The sequence below is a fragment of the Anser brachyrhynchus genome (assembly GCF_964034855.1).
Source record: "Anser brachyrhynchus genome assembly, chromosome: 23".
Lineage (NCBI taxonomy): Eukaryota > Metazoa > Chordata > Aves > Anseriformes > Anatidae > Anser > Anser brachyrhynchus.
This window is the reverse complement of record NC_137716.1, coordinates 2,850,614-2,868,078: the sequence shown is the minus strand read 5'-3', so window position 1 is coordinate 2,868,078 and position 17,465 is coordinate 2,850,614. Positions and strand designations below refer to the sequence as shown.

General features: G+C 60.1%; 1 protein-coding gene across 2 annotated transcripts; it reads right to left on the bottom strand.

The window, feature by feature from the left end:
• Positions 1-89: 89 nt before the first annotated feature.
• Positions 90-16,742, bottom strand: LOC308181959 (calcium/calmodulin-dependent protein kinase type IV-like). 2 transcript variants are annotated; one of them, XM_080565838.1, is made up of 12 exons: positions 11,213-11,802; positions 10,633-10,761; positions 7,433-7,511; positions 7,121-7,183; positions 4,989-5,071; positions 4,800-4,872; positions 4,330-4,420; positions 4,103-4,177; positions 3,620-3,695; positions 3,376-3,502; positions 2,866-3,018; positions 90-2,673 (listed from the first exon to the last, which is right to left on the bottom strand). In XM_080565838.1, the coding sequence occupies exons 2-12, from the start codon at positions 10,728-10,730 to the stop codon at positions 2,458-2,460; spliced, it is 1,134 nt and encodes a 377-aa protein (XP_080421964.1). In that variant the 5' UTR covers positions 10,731-10,761; positions 11,213-11,802; the 3' UTR covers positions 90-2,457. The 2 variants fall into 2 exon arrangements, with proteins under 2 accessions (XP_080421964.1, XP_080421965.1); XM_080565839.1 differs by lacking the exons at positions 10,633-10,761; positions 11,213-11,802 and adding an exon at positions 16,669-16,742.
• Between the last annotated feature and the right edge of the window lie 723 nt (positions 16,743-17,465).

The following is a 17,465-nucleotide window of genomic DNA, read 5'->3' as shown; positions in this document are numbered from 1 at the left end:
AAAAAGAAAAAGGCTTTTATCGAGCCGTTACTTAGCCCTGTCGATTTTTAGCCCTCTGATGCTAACAGTAAAAACAGAGTACACGTTCTGATGTTTGATATTTTATTAGCTCTGTCTATGCTTCTTTATAAATACCTGCAATATTGAAAATGTAACCACTATACTGAAGAAGTAAGTTATTAAAACACATTCTGAAAACAGCATACAGACCAAAATGGCATGTCCTATTAGATTTGTTCCCAGGAGTATACATTTTTCCTACCTTTAAGTACTGATATCTGTGGAATAATACTTTGTTGACATAACATGAGAGACAAACTCCTTTTTTTGCTTACAATTTTCCATCGGATGTCTCCTATCACAGAAGACACATTACTTGTTGTTATCTAATTGATATCTTATGATTCGGCAAGATCAGGAGTAGTCTGAAGGCAGTGCGATGTCGCTTAGCATTTTCCAGCATTGGTCCCTGCTTCACAGGCTGTGGGTGTGCTGAGCACTCGGGCCTGGTCCTGCAAGATGTTTAAATAGGTATTTCATGTCCAAGCATATAAAATAGTCTTTTAATACCTGGTTTAGTAAATGGCATACTTGGAGTTCTGGCCCCATTATTGTAAATGCAGTTTGCAGGAGAGAGTCACCCTAAACACACCTGTAGGAGGAAGACCAGAGCTCAGCACGCTGTAAGATGCAGCCTCTACATTAAAAACAGAGGGAGGAAGAAAGAAAACAACCTCTCCTCCCACAAAACGCAGAGCAACAGGAATAATTTTCCCCTTGCTTACGCCATTCTCCCACACCATTAGCCTTTGCTTTCTCCAAAGCGATGCTATGCTATCCACCTGCTTCCCTGTTTAAGGTATGAAGGACAGTAACAGGAGCACATTTCTGGTCTTCACCTAATATTTTTCCAATTAAATAAAAACTCTTGAACATCCAATCTCTCCTCTATTCAGCTTTACAAGCACCCTAAAACATAAATGAGCATCATAAGGTATGGATCAGCCCTTACATGTTGTCTTTATGATTTCTACTTGTGCTGTAACTAGGTATGAAAGTCACCGTGTCACCTTCGCCTTCCTGCCTCTCTGCTTACAGGTCTCGATCTGCTGACCAACCCTCTCTGGACTGAGCTGAGTGTCTCTGATTGCAGCTTTTAGCTTAAGCAAAGATGCATTTTGTTCGCAGTCCCTTCTTTATCAGCTAATGGATTGTACATCCCCATCCTGGAAAAAGGAACTTCGTGTATGAATTCATTCTCTCCCAGGTGAGATTTTTTTTTTTGCCTGGAACACGCCGTTACATGTACATACCAAAAATGACCACGATTGACACCGCTTGCAGTGCCTTGGGTCAGCAAGCCCCATGCTGGATTACAGCAGCTGAGCCTGGCACCAACCGACAGGCTTTCTTTAGTCTAGCACGTGTGATATGGCTTTTCCTTTCTCGTTACTTGCTCTGTATTAAAATCCACAAATGGTTATTATCATGCGGCTTGGCAAATGATTGCCTAGAAATTTTCTTTTCAAGAAGTTTGTCAACCGATTTCATTAGTTTTAAAAACAAACAAAGAAACGTGTATAAACTCATTGTCATCAGTCAAGAAACAACAGCACCGTTACATGTTACAAAGTCCTACACCGCTCTGTAGAAATAGTTGCATTGTTCTTCATTAAAACTCGTGTAAATTGCAACCTGGAATGCAAATGAAGCCAGCATTCCTGGTCAGTAATGGTCCTACTACTCTCAAGTAGCCACACCGAGACTGAACATCGGAACAAATGAAACCGGAGGGTAACAAAAGCACAAATTAAACTGAGGTCACCTACTGTCTAGGGATAATGAAGGAACAACTGGCAAACACTTTCTCTGGCTAGGTTCTAACAGCTGGGTTCAAAGGCATCGACAACCCTGGTGGAATACAGCAGCAAACCCACGGCTGGGTCTTGTAGCAGCGAATGTAGGTGGAACGTAGATTGTCAGAAATCAGCTAAATTCACCTTCTCCCATAAGTAATGCACCCTTAAGGACTATTTACAGAAACGTAGAAAACTTTGTTGTTAAGATAACTGACTGCCTTTGTAGGGAAGGTGAAAGAAATCCTTTTTCTGCTGTTTGCTCCTCGTTTTTTAAACCACTTGGGCACTTTTTAAAGCCACAGCGGCCAAAACTGTAAGTTGTTGGAAGACCGAGTCACCAGCCTTGTTTTCGCAGGTCCGTACAGACACTCACACTCACAGCGACCGGCTACAACTGCACTGGCAACAGGACACGACAGAAGGATGCTTCACACCACAGACCACGCGCACCCACAGCACACCTACAGCACGCCGCGTCTCGCTCGGGGTGCTCCCGTCCCGCTGCGGCTTCCTCCGCCCCTGCCTCTGCCCGTGGCCGCCTCCGAGAGTCCCTGGGGTATTGCTCGAGGATGTGAGCCGGCCGCGGCGCCGAGCAGCGTTAGCTCCTGCAGCTGGCGCCGTTCACGGGGACCTGGGGCACGGCAGGAAAAGCCTCGAGGTCCTCGGCCGCGGCGGTGGCTTCGGGGACGGCGCTCCCTGGCCCCTGGGGCAGGTGCGTGCCTCGTGGGCCACCCCGGCTGCGCCCGCTCCTGGAGCAGTCGTGGTGCCCGTGGTTGCCCAAGCGGCTGGAAGCCACCACGGCTTTCATGGCAGCCTGTTGGCAAAGGCACAGCAATTGTTAGAGGGGTACAGGTATGCCATTTGCTCCCCCGAGCCAGCAGTGTACCGAGCATTTATTTGCCATGGGATTCCCAAACCACAGTGGCAGCAGCCCACCCTCGGTGGCCACAAGGTTCGGAGGACAGCAGGAGACATCCTGGGGCTTAACGGGGCTTTTTCGTGTTACCTTCAGTTTCCTCCTGGCGTTAAATTCCTGCAGTTTCTTCTGCGTGCTATCCATGTGAGCAAATTTAGCGGCCTTCCCAGTGACCCAGGGGTGCTCCAGAGCTTGGTAGACGGTCAGTCTCTTCTGGGGGTCCAAGACGATCAATTTTCTAACCTGCAGCCAATTTCAGGCACACAAAAAAGCGTCATTTGTCAGTGGCCCTGCACCTGCCACCCCGTGTAATGTTTCTAAAGCTGCTTAGAGCTTTCTCGCCTCCTTGATGGGATTTGGCACCGAGAAGCTCTGGCTCCAAGGGCTTCTCATTTGCAAGGAGCACGGACACGTGGGGGTAGGAGTTTTTCTGAATCATGTCCAGAGACAGAAAGCATTTCAGACGCTGCCGTTCTGTTTGGCAAACTCGTGGTTTTGTTATTTTTTTTTTTTACAAACGAAGCATTGATCTGAAGGCTTCACGTCTGGCAGCCCTGAGCCCTGCTGCGCGGCGCCGAACGCCAGCGCCGGGTCACTCACCAGGTCCTTGGCGTTGAGGGAAACCTCGTCCCACCACGGGGACACGAACTCGTAGTCGCAGGTGAGGATGCGGCTGTACATGTACTGGTCCCCCCGCGGGTCGAAGAAGGGCTCAAACCCGCAGAGCCTGGGAGCAGGAGGCCGAAGAACCCCGCTGGCCCCAGCCCATGGCGGCCACCCGCGCACGGAGGGTAGGGGGGGGACGAGGGGCGTCGGGTGCTCGCCCACCCGCAGGGCTACTCACAGGATGTATGTGATGACACCCACGGACCACATATCCACTTCTGGGCCGTACGGGCAGCCGTGGAGGATTTCAGGGGCTGAAAGCAGAGTTTGGGGTCAAAACTGCACCGAGCTCTGTGCGGCCTCAGGCAGGGCGCAGCATCCTTGGTCCCCCCCGCCCCGTCTCCAGCATACGAAGCTCCCGAAACCCTGCTGAGGAAAACTGCTGTCCAGGAATTAAATTGGAGGCTAATGGAAAATGTGATTTGCTGGCGATGTAGCAGGACCGTGCACAAGACCGACCACGATGACTGGCGACCGGAGCAGAGCCGCGCAGCTCACAGCGGGGCCGGTGACCCACGGCCAGCAGGACTCTGCTGCCACATGGCGCTGCCCTTGCAATCCCCGATTTTGGGCTCTTTGCAAGGCAGAGGGTGAGCACGACGGCAGGGCAGGAGCCCCCAAGAGCTTCCCTGTTCTTTGCCACCGCGTCCCCGCTGCTCACCGCAGTACCCCGGCGTCCCGCAGACGGTTTTCATGGTGTCCTGTTCATCCACGATCTTGGAGAGCCCAAAGTCACCTGGGGGGACACGCGGAGGGGAGAGGCACTGCCGGGAACCCCTCTGGTGCCAGCAAATGGCTCCCAGGGCCCCCAGGCCGTGCTGGGGGGGTGCCACCAGGCTGGGAACGCCTTGGGCTGCAGCACCAGCAGCGGCTGCCCGGCAAACCCACCGATTTTCAGGGGAGCGTCGGGGGAAAGGTCTGCGTAGAGCAGGTTCTCTGGCTTCAGGTCACGGTGGACGACTCCGTTTTCATGCAGATACTACGGAGAGAGAAAGCAGGGATGCAGAAAGGAAGGGGAGGGGGCAGATGGACCCTGGGGAGGTGGCCGGGGCTCGCAGGACCCGGTACAGGGGCACAGCCCTGCACGACACCATCGCTGTCTTTGGGACCCCCCCCTTTGTCGTGCCGAAACGTCCGCCGGGCGCTTCAGCGGGGCAGAGGAAGGACATTTTCCTTGCCAACTTTCCATTTTTAAACCCTCCGTTGCCATGGAAACCCCATTTCCAGCCGACCCCTGCCGTGGCGCGGCGGTGACCTTCCCGTGACGCCCCGGCCGCAGCCTCCCCTCCTCGCCCCCTCCTCAGGCCTGGGGCAGGGGGGGTCCGGCTGGCACGGGGGGGGGGACACGGGGACGTTACCGACACAGCCTCCAGGATCTGCTTGACCACGTGCGCCGCATCCCGCTCGCTGTAGAAGCCCCTCTCCACGATCCTGTGGGCACACGGAGGGGTCACCATGCGCACCTCGCCCCCCCAGCCCGCGGGGACGTGCTTCGGCCCCGCTCCATCCTCATCCTCCGTGGGGGCCGAGGTCCGCGGGTGCCCTACCTGTCGAAGAGCTCTCCTCCCGTCACCAGCTCCAGCACCAGCGCGATCTCGGAGGGCGTCTCGAAGATCTCCTTCAGCTTGATCTGCAAGGCACGGCCGCGGGTCTCAGCGGCGGCCGCCCCACTCGGGGGGCGCCGTCGGCAGGCCCCAAAAACCCCGTTTGCTCCCACATCGGGTGAAATCCTTCCGGAGCCACACACAGCAGAGACTCGCTGTGTGCAGAGCAGACTGTGGGGCTGTAACAGGTTTATTGGTGCTGGAACAGGTCCGCAGCCAGCACGTTTCCCTCCTTCCCTTTTTATTTGTTTGAACTCGATTTTTTTTTTTTTTCGGTTAAACTGTTTGGAAGAGCCTCGCTCACTTAATCAAGCATTAAAGATGAGGCTGGGAATGAGGAGAGGCTGGCATGCCTTGCGTTTATCCTCTTTATGTCTTCAAGCTCATTAACTGGAAGAGGAGCTCGCCGGAGCCCACGAGAGCTCTTTGATTTCGCAGCCGTGCCAGCACCGTGCCGGTGCCTCCGGGGCCCCGGGGCCAAATCCAGCGCTGGGAGCAGCACCGGGGCCCGGCCCCATGCGGGCACAGGGGGAAGAGGCCCTGGGACGGTTCTGGGGCTGAAGAAGCATGAAAGAAACTGCCTTTTTCTTCCGATTTTAGTTGCAGATACCACGCAACGCCTGCCCAAGTGCTTTGTGCCAGTGCAGCAAATCTGGAATTAACGGGTGTCTCTTAAAAATACGTCAAAAATGCAATTTTATTTTATTTTTTAATGGAAAACAGAGAATTTCATGCTTCTTAAGACTTTTGTGACACTGTGAATTTCATGGGGCTTTAATCATTACCTTCACAGGCTGGGTGACGAGCCGTGATACCCTGCAGGGTGAGAGACACTATGTGGCAGCTTATTGCATTATAATAATACACAGAAGCACTATAATTTTCCTATTAACTTCAAAAGTTTACAATCCTATTATCATCTGCTGTTGAGGTTGGTGCTGAACGATAGCAGACGGGCGGAAGGCACCGCTGTAAATAAGGGTGTGCAGCAGCTCTCCCTCCAAAATCACTTGAACCTGCGAGCGAGCAGAACCCCACCAAAACCCAGCAAGGGCCAGGCAGGAATTTGCGCCCCTCAGACCAATTTTTGGGATGTTTTTGGCTTCCCTCGGCTCTCCCTCTCACAGCAGGGTTTGGAGCGGTGGCAGGCAGGGCTCCCCACTGGCTTTTCTCCGTCAGATGGGGAGAAGTGAGGAGTTCTTGCTCCGAGGAGCAGGGTGGGACGCAGCCGTGCCAAAGGGCATGAGCTGGAACCACCAGACCCTCTCGGCTCGCTGCCATTTCCTGGCCCCCCCAAGCCACAAAAATCCACCCGGGGGGGCTCCATCCTGTGGGAACCACACCTCTGCAGCGCCAGCACAGCGAGGGTAGGCTGCCAGGTGGATTGCCACGTTATTTTTTTAACGCTGCTCATCTCCAAGATGCTTCTGCAATTTGGCGGTGGAACTAAGCCGCTGCGAACAAGGAGGAGGGAGCTGGTGAGGAGCCCGGGAGCCCCCGCGATGACGGGGGGGCTACACAACACCCCCGGCCCTGCTGACACCTTGGGGAATTAGCTCTGCTGCCGGGCGTTGCGAATTGCGCCGGGCCAGCCGCCGTTATCCCCCCAGCGCCGCGCCGGAGACACGCGGCCGGCCGCGCCGGGGCGCAGGGCCCGGAGCCGCGGCCCCGTCCTCGCCTTTTATCTCCCCTTGCAGGATTCATTACAGGCGGGCGATTCGCTTTGGTATTCATTTGATCTCCTCGATGGAAATTGCCTACCAAATGGAAATCTCAGGGCAGCGGGGAGGGGGGCGCGGGGGGGCTGCCCCTCGATGGCAGAGCTGGGAAGCTCAAAGGCGCCGCCAGGGCCAAGGTGAGCCCTGTGCGCACCCCTGGCTTCAAAATTCAAAGGGAAAGGAGGAGGATTGGCACCGAGCGGGGCGCCATGGGGCATGGAGGGGACCTGGGCACAGGGTTGTGGGGCGGTGGGTTCATCTGGCACCGCAGCAGGACAAAGACATCGCCACCCTCCCCTGGGCACCCAGGGCTGGGACCTCTGCGGGCAGGGAGCCGTGCCATGGCGCCGTACTCACGATGTTGGGGTGCGAGAGGCGCAGCAGGACCCCGATCTCCGTCCTCACGATCTTTTTGTCGATCTGGAAAGCAGAGCCCGCACAGGCATGTCACCCCCACTGCCGGGGCCACCGCGCGGCTCCCCCCGGGGCCATTCCCACCGCAGCAGCAGAACGCACCCAAAACGCTCCAAAAGCGGAGCCTGCCACGCTCCCAGCCCAAACCCCGGGCCCCAGCAGCCGAAGTCCCCGTGCCCATCCCCGTCCCGGTGCCCCGCGTGCTTTCGGAGCGGATCAGGGCCCCGTCACCCCTGCATCCCCGCGGGCACTCACCGTCTTCTTCAGTATTTTGGCGGCGTACGGGGCGCCCGTGCCCTTCTCCTCGCAGCTGTACACCACGGAGGTGGCTCCCCTGGCAGGGCAGAGGGTGTGTGAGCGGCCTGGGTGCAGCAGGGACTGGGGGGGGTCCCACTTGTCCCCCAGCCATGTCACAAAATCCTGTCCTTTGCCAGCACCAGGAGCTGAGCTCGTTCCCCCCCCGCATCAATTCCAGCTTTCCCGGTAAAGCCGTTTTAATTAAAACTGAATCCTAAAGGCGGTTTAAAGCCTTAAGCGGCTTTTGGGGCAGGAAGGAGCTTCCCTTTCCCTGCTCGCAGCCACAAGGACGACCTCGGCGGGGACCCAGCGGTGCTGGCGGGGCCCCCCCGTCCCTGCCGCATCCCCACGGTGCCTGCATGGCCACAAAACCTCCCCGCCAAGCGAAACCGCTCCCAGTTACAAAGGAGAAATCGTTCCCATCACAGTCCCCAGCTGTGCCACTCAGCTGCCCGTAATTTTTAGATCTGGTTAATAATGTTTTCTAACCACTGGACAGTGAAATCAACCCATTTCTTCAGGCCATTACGGGGCTAGTTTGCAATTTCATCTTTGATGCCTGGCTCCTCGGAGCAGATTAATTCTCACCCCCCGAGTAATCGACCACATTTTATTGCTCTTTGGCTTCGCCGCCTTCTGGGACCAAGTTCACGTTCTGGCTCGAGGCACACGCCAGCCCTGCCTGCCCACAGCGAGCACCAAGCCGGCAAAGGTCGAAGCCCCAAAGCCACTTTTTTTTTTTTTTGCACCAAAACGTCCCTCGGGAACACGACGACCCCGCGGCCTGGCCGCGAGCGACCCTTCGCTGTAACGCCACGTGTCGCTGCTGCTGCCGCCGGGCTCCCTGGGGGCTCTCAGGAAAGCCGGCGATTTGCTTGAAAAACGAGAGCGGGTTTTGCAGTTCCTGGGGCCGAGCTCGGGAATCGCATCCCCATGACAACGGCGGTGCTGGGTACCGGGGGGCACGGGGGGCTCAGCCTGCGGCACCCCCGGAGCGAGGCGAACCGGGCAGCCCCAGCCCCTGGGCGCTGCCGAAGCGCTTTTCTTCCTTTTGCACAACGTCTCCTACGATGTTTTGTTTGGGGAAACAAAACGCTTGGGAAACAAGCGACAGCTCCAGCTCGGAGTGTGGGGGGGTGGCATCACGTCCCCCTCCACTTCTCCGGCTCTGCGAGACGGGCGGGTGGCTCTGGGCTGAACCCGAGGCACGGGCACCGCTGCTGTGACCCCAACGCGAGTGCCCTTCCCACGGGGAAAAAAGCAGCAAGCACCCCCCGAGCCCCACACAGCCCTCCTGTGGCTTCCAGGCACGCCGGGGGCCTGCACAGCACAGCAGCCCCTCGCCCCACGGACGTGTTTGCTGTCCCGATTTCACCACCAGCCGCTCAGCACCCGAGCCCCAGCACCGCTCCCCTTCGCCCCAGACCCCGCGCCCCCTCGCCGCTCAGCCTGCGCCGGCTGCACGGGGGCTTTCAGCCCAATTCCTGCTGCCCTCAGCATCGCTTTAAGCCCAGCAGCCGGGGAGGTGCCCGGCTTTGCTCCTCCGACGACGCTCAGCCCGCGAGCCCCCTGCGCTCCCCATTACGGCTGCAGCCACCCCCAGCCCGCCCGGCTGCTGCTGCTCCAGGCCTCGAGTAAACACCCGCAATCAACCCTGACTGCGGCAGCAGATAATTGTATTTGCTTTGCAGATGAACTGGAAAATGTCGAAACAATGGGATTTGCCAGGAGCCTGCACCCGCTGCTGGCGCGTTTAGAGCTGGATGCTGAATTGCCCGGTGGGCGGATGGAGGGGCCGGGGGGCTCGGGGCAGCCCCTGTCCCCCCGCCCTACGTCCGGCTGAGCACTGCTGAGCCCCGGTGTTAATGAGAAGCCTGCAGCACCTGCTTTAATCAAAACTGCTCCTTTTCAGCCCCAAAGGCTCCTCTGCCAACAGAAACCCCGAGGGGCTCTCGGGTGGGTGCTGGCCGCCCCCGGTTGCTTTCCCTCCTGCTGGGGGCTCATCCACCCAGCCCTGCCGGACCCCCTTTAAGCAGGGGGGAAGCAGAGGAGCTCGGGCTCCGCCTGACGAGCAGCAGCTCCCTGGCTCGGCAGCCGCGTGGTCTGGTCCGCAGCGCCGTGACGAGCCAGCCCTTTGCTCCGGAAGATAAATGTGGGTGGTTCAAGGGGCAGGAGTCGGTGGGAAGAGAACGGGGCCAGCGTCCGTGGCCATGTCCTGGGGTCCCCGGCCCCTTCCCGGAGCAGGAGGGCGTCTCAGCACCAGCGCTGCCACTCTCCTCCACCACCCTCACGCTGTGGGGCAGTGGATGGGAGCAGGATGTGGCCCAGACCCACGCAACGTCCTGCTCCTGCAGCCAACTCGTGCTTTGCATCCCAGCCTGGCCTGATCCTGACCTGCTGTGAGCTTTTCCAGCGCCCCTGCAGTGGAGAAAACCCCTCTGGAGCCGGGTCTGGGCATCACCAGGCTGCATCGTGGCCACCGGGCACCCCGAGCAGGAGGGGAGGGTGGCACCACCTCTCCTGGGAGCACCGGGAGGTGGCACACAGCACCCCCGGGACCTGGCAAACCAGCCCTGGCACCAAGCCTGAGCATCGCCTGCCCGATGATCCGCATCAGGGCCTCTAAGGGATAAATCAAAGGAACCTCCACCAAAATGCCCACGTTCACCGAGGTGGCTTCGCATAGAGCCTCTGCGGGGCTTCCTGGCCCCGGGTGGGACAGATCCAGGCCTGAGCGTTATCCACGCAATAACCCATGAGGGATTTATCTCAGACACGTCCCTTCCCCGAGGCTCGGGTATTTGGTTTTCGCAGGAGGGACGAGCCACAGTCCCAGGCTCATCGGAGCCCCAAACCTCGAAGTCAGAGGAGAGGCCGCGGACAAACTGCACCCAGGGGATGAGACGCACAGCACACGGGAACCCAGGCCCCAGCCTGCAAGCCCTCAGCGAGCGCTCCCAAAATCACCGCAGCATCACGACGGACCCCGAGCCCCAGCCCACGTGCGAGGACAGGGTCCCCCTCCATCCATCCCCCCTCCATCCATCCGTCCCCCCTCCATCCCACAGCCCCTCTGCGTGCACCCACGCCTCCCTGTCCTCCAGCAGGATGCGCTCCCACAAGGAGGATTCCTGCCCCCCCCCCGACCCCCCCGGTACCGTCCCAGTTCGGGGCCCACGACGTAGAAATCCTCCAGCGCGGTCTCGCGGTGGGAGCCGTCGATCCAGTACTCGCTGCCCGTCTTGGAGGAGGGCATGGTGGGGCCGGGGGGGGCGATTTCCCACCAGCTGCTTGGCAGAGGAGACCTGAGCATCGCCGCGGCCCCCCCTGCTGCGCCCCCCACGCATGCAGATGGCCCAGCGGCGAGCGCTCCTTGGGATTATCGAGCGCGACGGAGTCGTAGGCACAAATCCCCTTCCCACCAGGCACGTACGCTGCCTCTTCCGGGATTATACCCCCCCCCCACCAGCCCCCACCACCATTGCTTCTCACACCAGGCCCCCGCATCCCCCTTTTACCACCCCATCCCCATCTTTTGGGGGCCGGTCTTTGCTTTTTGGAGCCCCGCAGGCCGGATCCTGCACCCGCAGGCCAGGCTGTGCCCTGCACACAGGCACCCTGATCTGCACCCTGGTTCCTGCAGCCCCCTCAAAACACCAACGCTCCCCCCCACACACACACACACCCCACGCAGCCCCGTAATTAATATTTGGGCCGTCTCTGGGGGCCGACACGTACCGTTAGCTGCGGCGTGGCTGCGCGGCGGAGCCGTGATCCCCTCGGCGCTCCCTCATCCCCGGCACAGGGCGGCTGCGAGCAGGGTGGGTGCTGGGTGCGGGGGCTGCGCGCCCCCCCCCCCCCACACACACACACACTCCTGGGTGCTGGCTGCTCCTGCTGCTCCTCTCCGGGGGGGAGGGATGGAAGGGGGTAGGGGAAGGTTTTACAGCCCTGGGGTGCGGGGATGGAGGGATGGAGGGATGGAGGGAGGGATGGAGGGAGGGATGCAGGGATGCAGGGATGGAGGGATATGGAGGGATGCAGGGATGGAGGGATGCAGGGATGGAGGGATGCAGGGATGGATGCAGGGATATGGGGGTATGGAGGGATATGGAGGGATGCAGGGATGGAGGGATATGGAGGGATGCAGGGATGCTGGTACCCGAGGATAGGGGACCAGGGGGATGCAGGATTATGGGGTCCCGGGGATGCAGGACCACAGGGACGCAGGCAGGGCCGTGGCTGCGGGGGCAGAGGGAGGTGGGACCGCGGGGCTGCGGCGCACCGGGACCCTCCCCGGCAGCATCCCCGCCCGGCTCGGCCGTGCCACCCCACGGCACGGCGCCGCCACTGCACCGCCAGCCCCGCGGCCCCCCCCGGGGGCTCCGGCCGCTCCCCATCACCCGCGGCCCCACTCCCAGCCCCGTGCTTGCCGCGGGACCGGCGGGACCACCCCCTCCCCCCCCCCGCGGGACCCCCTCCCCGCGCCCGGTGCTGTCCCCGGGGTGCGCAGCCGGTGCCCTGAGGCAGGATGCGGCCCCATCGCCGGCCCCGGAGCGCAGCGGGGCCACGCGGCGGGACCGGGGCTCGGTTTGGGGCCGGGGCCGGGTCCGGTCCGGCCCCCCCCGGGGAGCCCCGGAGCGCCCCCGGGGCCCGATCCTGCCCCGGTCCCGGCGGAGCGGCGCTGCCCGGTGCGGCCGCACGGTGCCGCCGTCGGCCACCGGATGGGGACGGGGAGGGGGGGAGCCGGGGAAATAGGGGCGGGGAGGGATTGGGATTGAGATTGGGATTAAGGGGATAGGAAGGGGGACGTGGGAGGAGGATGGGGAGGTGCTGGGGGTGATCGGGGGCAGGGTTTGGGGAGGGGGAGTGGGGTTGTTGTGGGACTGGGGTGGGATCGGGGACGGGAAGGGGGATAGGAAGGGACAGCGATAGGAGGGGATGGGGCCGGGAGTAAACTGGGAACAGGGAAAGGATTGGGGTGGGATTGGGGCTGGGGCTGGATGGGGCCAGGACGCACGGCCGGGGCCATCGCGCTGCCGGGCACCCCGGAGGGCGCAGGCTTTGTGCCTCCCGCACCGAAGGGAGCTGAGCAGGAGGTCGCTCTTGTAGGTACAAGGGAAGGAAATGAGTCCTGGGCCGAGAGCAGGGCCGCGGGTCGTGCCACGCGCTGGGACAGTGACACCAGCCCTGCTGCCGAACACGCGAGCGGCGTGTGCAGGGATTTCCCTGACACGCTCCAATCCCTCCCCTCGTTAGTGGCTGCACTCACCGCAGGGCAGTGGGGGGCACCTCAGCGAGCCCCCGGTGCCAGCGGCACGTTTTTGTCTTTTACCGTAAAATAAGGAAATAGGGAGAGCGGCCTGGGGCCGGCGGAGCCCCGGGGACGATGCTCAGCCCCACCACAGCTCGGCCGGGAGCCCCCACAAAAGGACCCGCCGCAGAGGTCTCGTGGCACGAAATGTTCTCCTTGTAATGGGCTCCCTGAGTATTTATTAGAATATTTTATCATATCTAAGGGAGGCAAGCTCGGCCCTGCTTGATCTAATCTGGTTGCAACTCTTGTTTGAAAGGGATATTCTTAAAGGGAGTGACCTGCTAAGTGAATAAATTGACTCTGCCTCCATTTATCCCCGTCCTGCCCGCACTTTATTATGGCGCGGTGATAAGGGTGGGCTGGAAGAGGCTGGTTGGCATAATTAATATTTATCACTTCATCTAGAACAAGCACAATCCCCCTCTTTATCCACAGCCCCAAAAGGAGCAGCGGGCTGTGTCTGGAGAGCGGGGGCAGCCCCCTTCCCTTTTTAAACCCCCTGACACCGCGGTTATTGAGGGGGCCGTGAGCCTGCCCGTCCCGCCCCATCCCCTGCGTCCCCCCCACTTGGGCAATGGGTGCGGGCAAGTGGCCACTGCCAGCGGGCTCGGGGGCCGGGCATCCCCCGTGGAGACCCTGCAGCGTGGGGCCGCATCCAGCCTGGGCAGTGGGATGGAGATGAGTGCTACGGGGGCTGCCCTCCGCACACCCCATTCCCAATGCCCCCCGGGGCACAAAGCCAGCCCGAGCCCGTGGGAAGGGGCCGGATCCTGCCCTGGCACTGGGCAAGGCGCTGCAGGAGCCAGCCCATCCTCACCGCACGGGGAGACGGGGCTGGAGGGAGCCTCCAGCCTTTTGTCTCCGGCAGAGGAATTAATTATTTTGTTCTCTCATTACGCTGGAATAAAACCCATTTTAGAGTAGCATAAATTTTGGTGCCTGAAACCACTTTTTTTTTTTTTTTTAACTTCCTGGGAAACATTTCTCTCCTTCCCTCGCCCTTTTCCAAATCGTCTCTGTCTAATTGCGCAGCCATCGGCGTTTCGGATGAACCGCAAGATGGAGGGGGATCGGCCGGGGTGCTGCTTGGGGCACGGATCCGGCCCCGGATGGGGTCGAGACCGAAGAGGGGACCCCCAAGGTCGGCCCCAGACCCCGCAGCCCCGCACGAAACCAGCGCTGGCAGCGTGGCAGCGGCACCCCCGAGAGCGGCCGGCCGCCTCCTCCCGCCGCCGGGCGATGCTCAATTGTTTGGAACATGAACTGGAAATTAATACATACGGTTAACGTCCCCCCGGCACCCCCACCCCTCCCCAGCGCCGCGCGCCTCGTTAATTGAACGGCACCAAGCAAATGAGGTCAGAGCTCACTTCAGCCAGCCAAGGACACAGAAACACCCCGACAGCGAGACACAGGCCCGTCTACCTAGCGATGCTTAGCATTCCTGCCAGGAACCGCTCATTAAAAACCTAAAAGACGGCTTTAAGCATCCCATTAGAGGCTCTCGCGGCCTGTAGCAGAGGCTGGTGGTTAGAGGCCGGGTGCGGGCGGCGGGGATGGGAGCAGGTCGGAGCGCACCGGGGGCACGCGGCGCATCCTTCACCGGCGGCTCAGGACCGCGGCGCTTTGGGGGGCAGCGGGCCGGGGCCCCCCAGCTGTGCCCGGAGACAGGGAAAGGAGGCTGCGGGCAGCCTGGCCGCATCCTCATCCCCCCACCCCATCGCATCCCTCGTGCTCTGCTCTCCCTTTGGGTGCCAGGGCCTCAGGAGCGACTCCCACGCCGTGCCTCAGTTTCCCCAAGTCCATCAGGGCAGCGCAGCACCACGCACGCTGAATGCCCCCGTTTTCAGGGCATCCCCAGGGGTGCTGCTCTCAGCCCCATTTCAGGCACCGTTTCCCATGTCCCTGCCTGCACTCCTGCTGCCCCCCACCCTGTCCCCCCCCGCCAGCCCCAGGTGCCAGGGCAGAGCCCCCCGCACCTCCCGCAGCCAGCTCGGGCTCCCCACCTTCACCTCCTCAAACAAAGGAAGCATTTCCTCCACCCCACCTCGTCCTCCCGCTCCTCCGCTTCCTCTTCGGTTCCTTTTGCTCTTTTTATTTTTTTTTCCCCCCTCAAAAAATGAGTTGTCTTCCCACAGATGTGACTAAAAGCACTCTGGAAATGTCAGCCACTGCTGGAAAGGGACCCAGATAACATTTAGCTTTAGGTAAGAGAGTAGATTTTCTCTGCACTAATTCATATTTATAAGCTCTCCTGTTCCCAGGGAGAGCGCGGCACTGATAGCACTTGCTGATTGCTAGTGAGCAGTGCAGGGAATTGTTTTCATATCTGAGATTAAAGAGTGGTTTCTGCTCCCAGTGGCACCTGTGTATTTACGCTGGTCATTCTCAATTCATCCCTATAAGATTAAGACTGGAAATGGGAAATGGTTATAGAGTGCCGAGGCTGCGGAGAGGCCGGGGGACGCCGGCGGGGACCGGGCGGGCGCTTGGTGGCCCCCGATGCACAAAAAACCCCAACGGAGGCCCCGAGAGCCCGGCTCCATCGCAGGGGCCCCGCAGCGGCTCCGGGGCTTCCCATGGGAGACGGCGTCCGGAGCCGGGACGGCAGCAGCGAGCACGGACACGGGCGGACGACGGATGCCAGAGCACGCCAGGACGGACGCACGCCTGTGATAGATTAGGTGAAAGATTTATTTCTATTATTATTTTTCAGCGCATCCCGGGGCTTGTGTCAGCTGATTAAAAGCAAACAAGTAAAGCCCTTCTTCGCCGTGGCACATCAAGGATTTGGGAACTTTTGGAGCTTTAGTTGGCTTGCCTTTTTTTTTGTTTTTTTTTGAAATCATGTTTGTGAACGGGCTGAGCAGCTCCAGAGAGAGCTGCAGCGTAAACATTGGGGAAAAAAAGGAAGAAAATATATACTGCGGTGGGGATTTTAGGGCCTGGAATTAGGGGAGGAAGGGGAAGAAAAAAAAAGGGGGAGGAGGCGGAGGTGAAGGCGTCGGGAGGGGTGCGCGGGGTGGAAAGGGAAAAAGGCGAAAGGAGAAACAAGACAATGGCAGAAGGCACCCCGGGGACTTCCTGAGAGGTTTTAGAAATTCAAAATACGCCTTAGAGCCTCAAAGCTGTGTCAGTCACAGCCCCGGCGCAGGGATCACTAAGGCTGCGGCCAAACAATACCAGATTGTCTGAGGAAGGTGGGAAAATAGGGGGTCTCAGCGGCTCCCGCTCACACCAGCGGTTCCGCTAGTCAAGCACGCGTTCCACATGAATCAATTCTGGACAGTGCCTCGGCATAATCCCCTCCAGCCTCGCTATGACAACTTGAAGGAGAATTCGGCGGCTGAGTGACAGCAGACGGAGAACTGACAAGGCAGAGGCCGCAGGACTTTCCTCCCCTTCCCCTTCCCCCTCCTCCTTTCGCCCTCTTCTCCCCCCCTCCCCAATAACTTTTTCGGTGACCGTTCGCTCGTGCGCGCTGCCAGCGGCACTTTGCTGCCCTCCTGCAGCCCACGAGCAGCTGACCCCAAATCCCAATCCCAAATCCTGCCTCCTGGGGTCTCCCCGGCCCAGGGATGCTCTGGGGAGGGGGTCCCATAGGGAAGTCCCCAGCTGCCCCCCTGCAGCCCAGCCCCAAGGGCAAGGGGGAGAGGGGAGGTCGGGCAGCGGGGAGGAGCTGAGCCTGAGCAGAGATTTCCCCCAAAGAGCCCAACGGCAACTTTTTGGGAAGGAGCAGGGGGACAGCAGCGTGCCCATGGCAGGCATGGGGGGGTGGGGGGGCTGGGGGCTGCCTGGCTCCGGCTGGGATCCCCCAGCAGCATCGCCCCCTAACAGCTCTGGAGGAAGAGGAGGGCGCGAGGTGCCAGTGCCTCACCTGAGCATCCCGCACGTGGCCTGGGGGCACCAACAAAGGCCACACACCTTCCTCCATGGGGTGCTGCAGGGCCCCCTCCAGCCCTCCCCTTAATGCTTTAATAACCCTGGCTCGTTATCAGGGGGGCATGGTGGGAGGTGGGGCTCTTTTAATTAGTCCTTCGCAGCTGGCACCATCCACGTGTGCCTGCCTTCGAGGGGCTCTGACAGCCCCTGGGTCCGGGATGGGATGGGGATGGGGATGGGGATGGGGATGGGGATGGGGATGGGGATGGGATGGGGATTGGGAGGGGGATGGGGATGGGATGGGGATGGGATGGGATGGGATGGGATGGGATGGGGATGGGGATGGGATGGAATGGGGATTGGGATGGGGATGGGGATGGGGATGGGATGGGGATGGGGATGGGGATGGGGATGGGATGGGGATGGGATGGGGATGGGGATGGGGATGGGGATGGGGATGGGGATGGGATGGGGATTGGGATGGGGATGGGGATGGGGATGGGATGGGGATGGGATGGGGATGGGATGGGGATTGGGATGGGGATGGGGATGGGGATGGGGATGGGATGGGGATTGGGATGGGATGGGGATGGGATGGGGATGGGATGGGGATGGGGATTGGGATGGGGATGGGATGGGGATGGGATGGGGATTGGGATGGGGATGGGGATGGGGATGGGATGGGATGGGGATGGGATGGGGATGGGGATTGGGATGGGGATGGGATGGGATGGGGATGGGATGGGGATTGGGATGGGGATGGGATGGGATGGGATGGGATGGGATGGGATG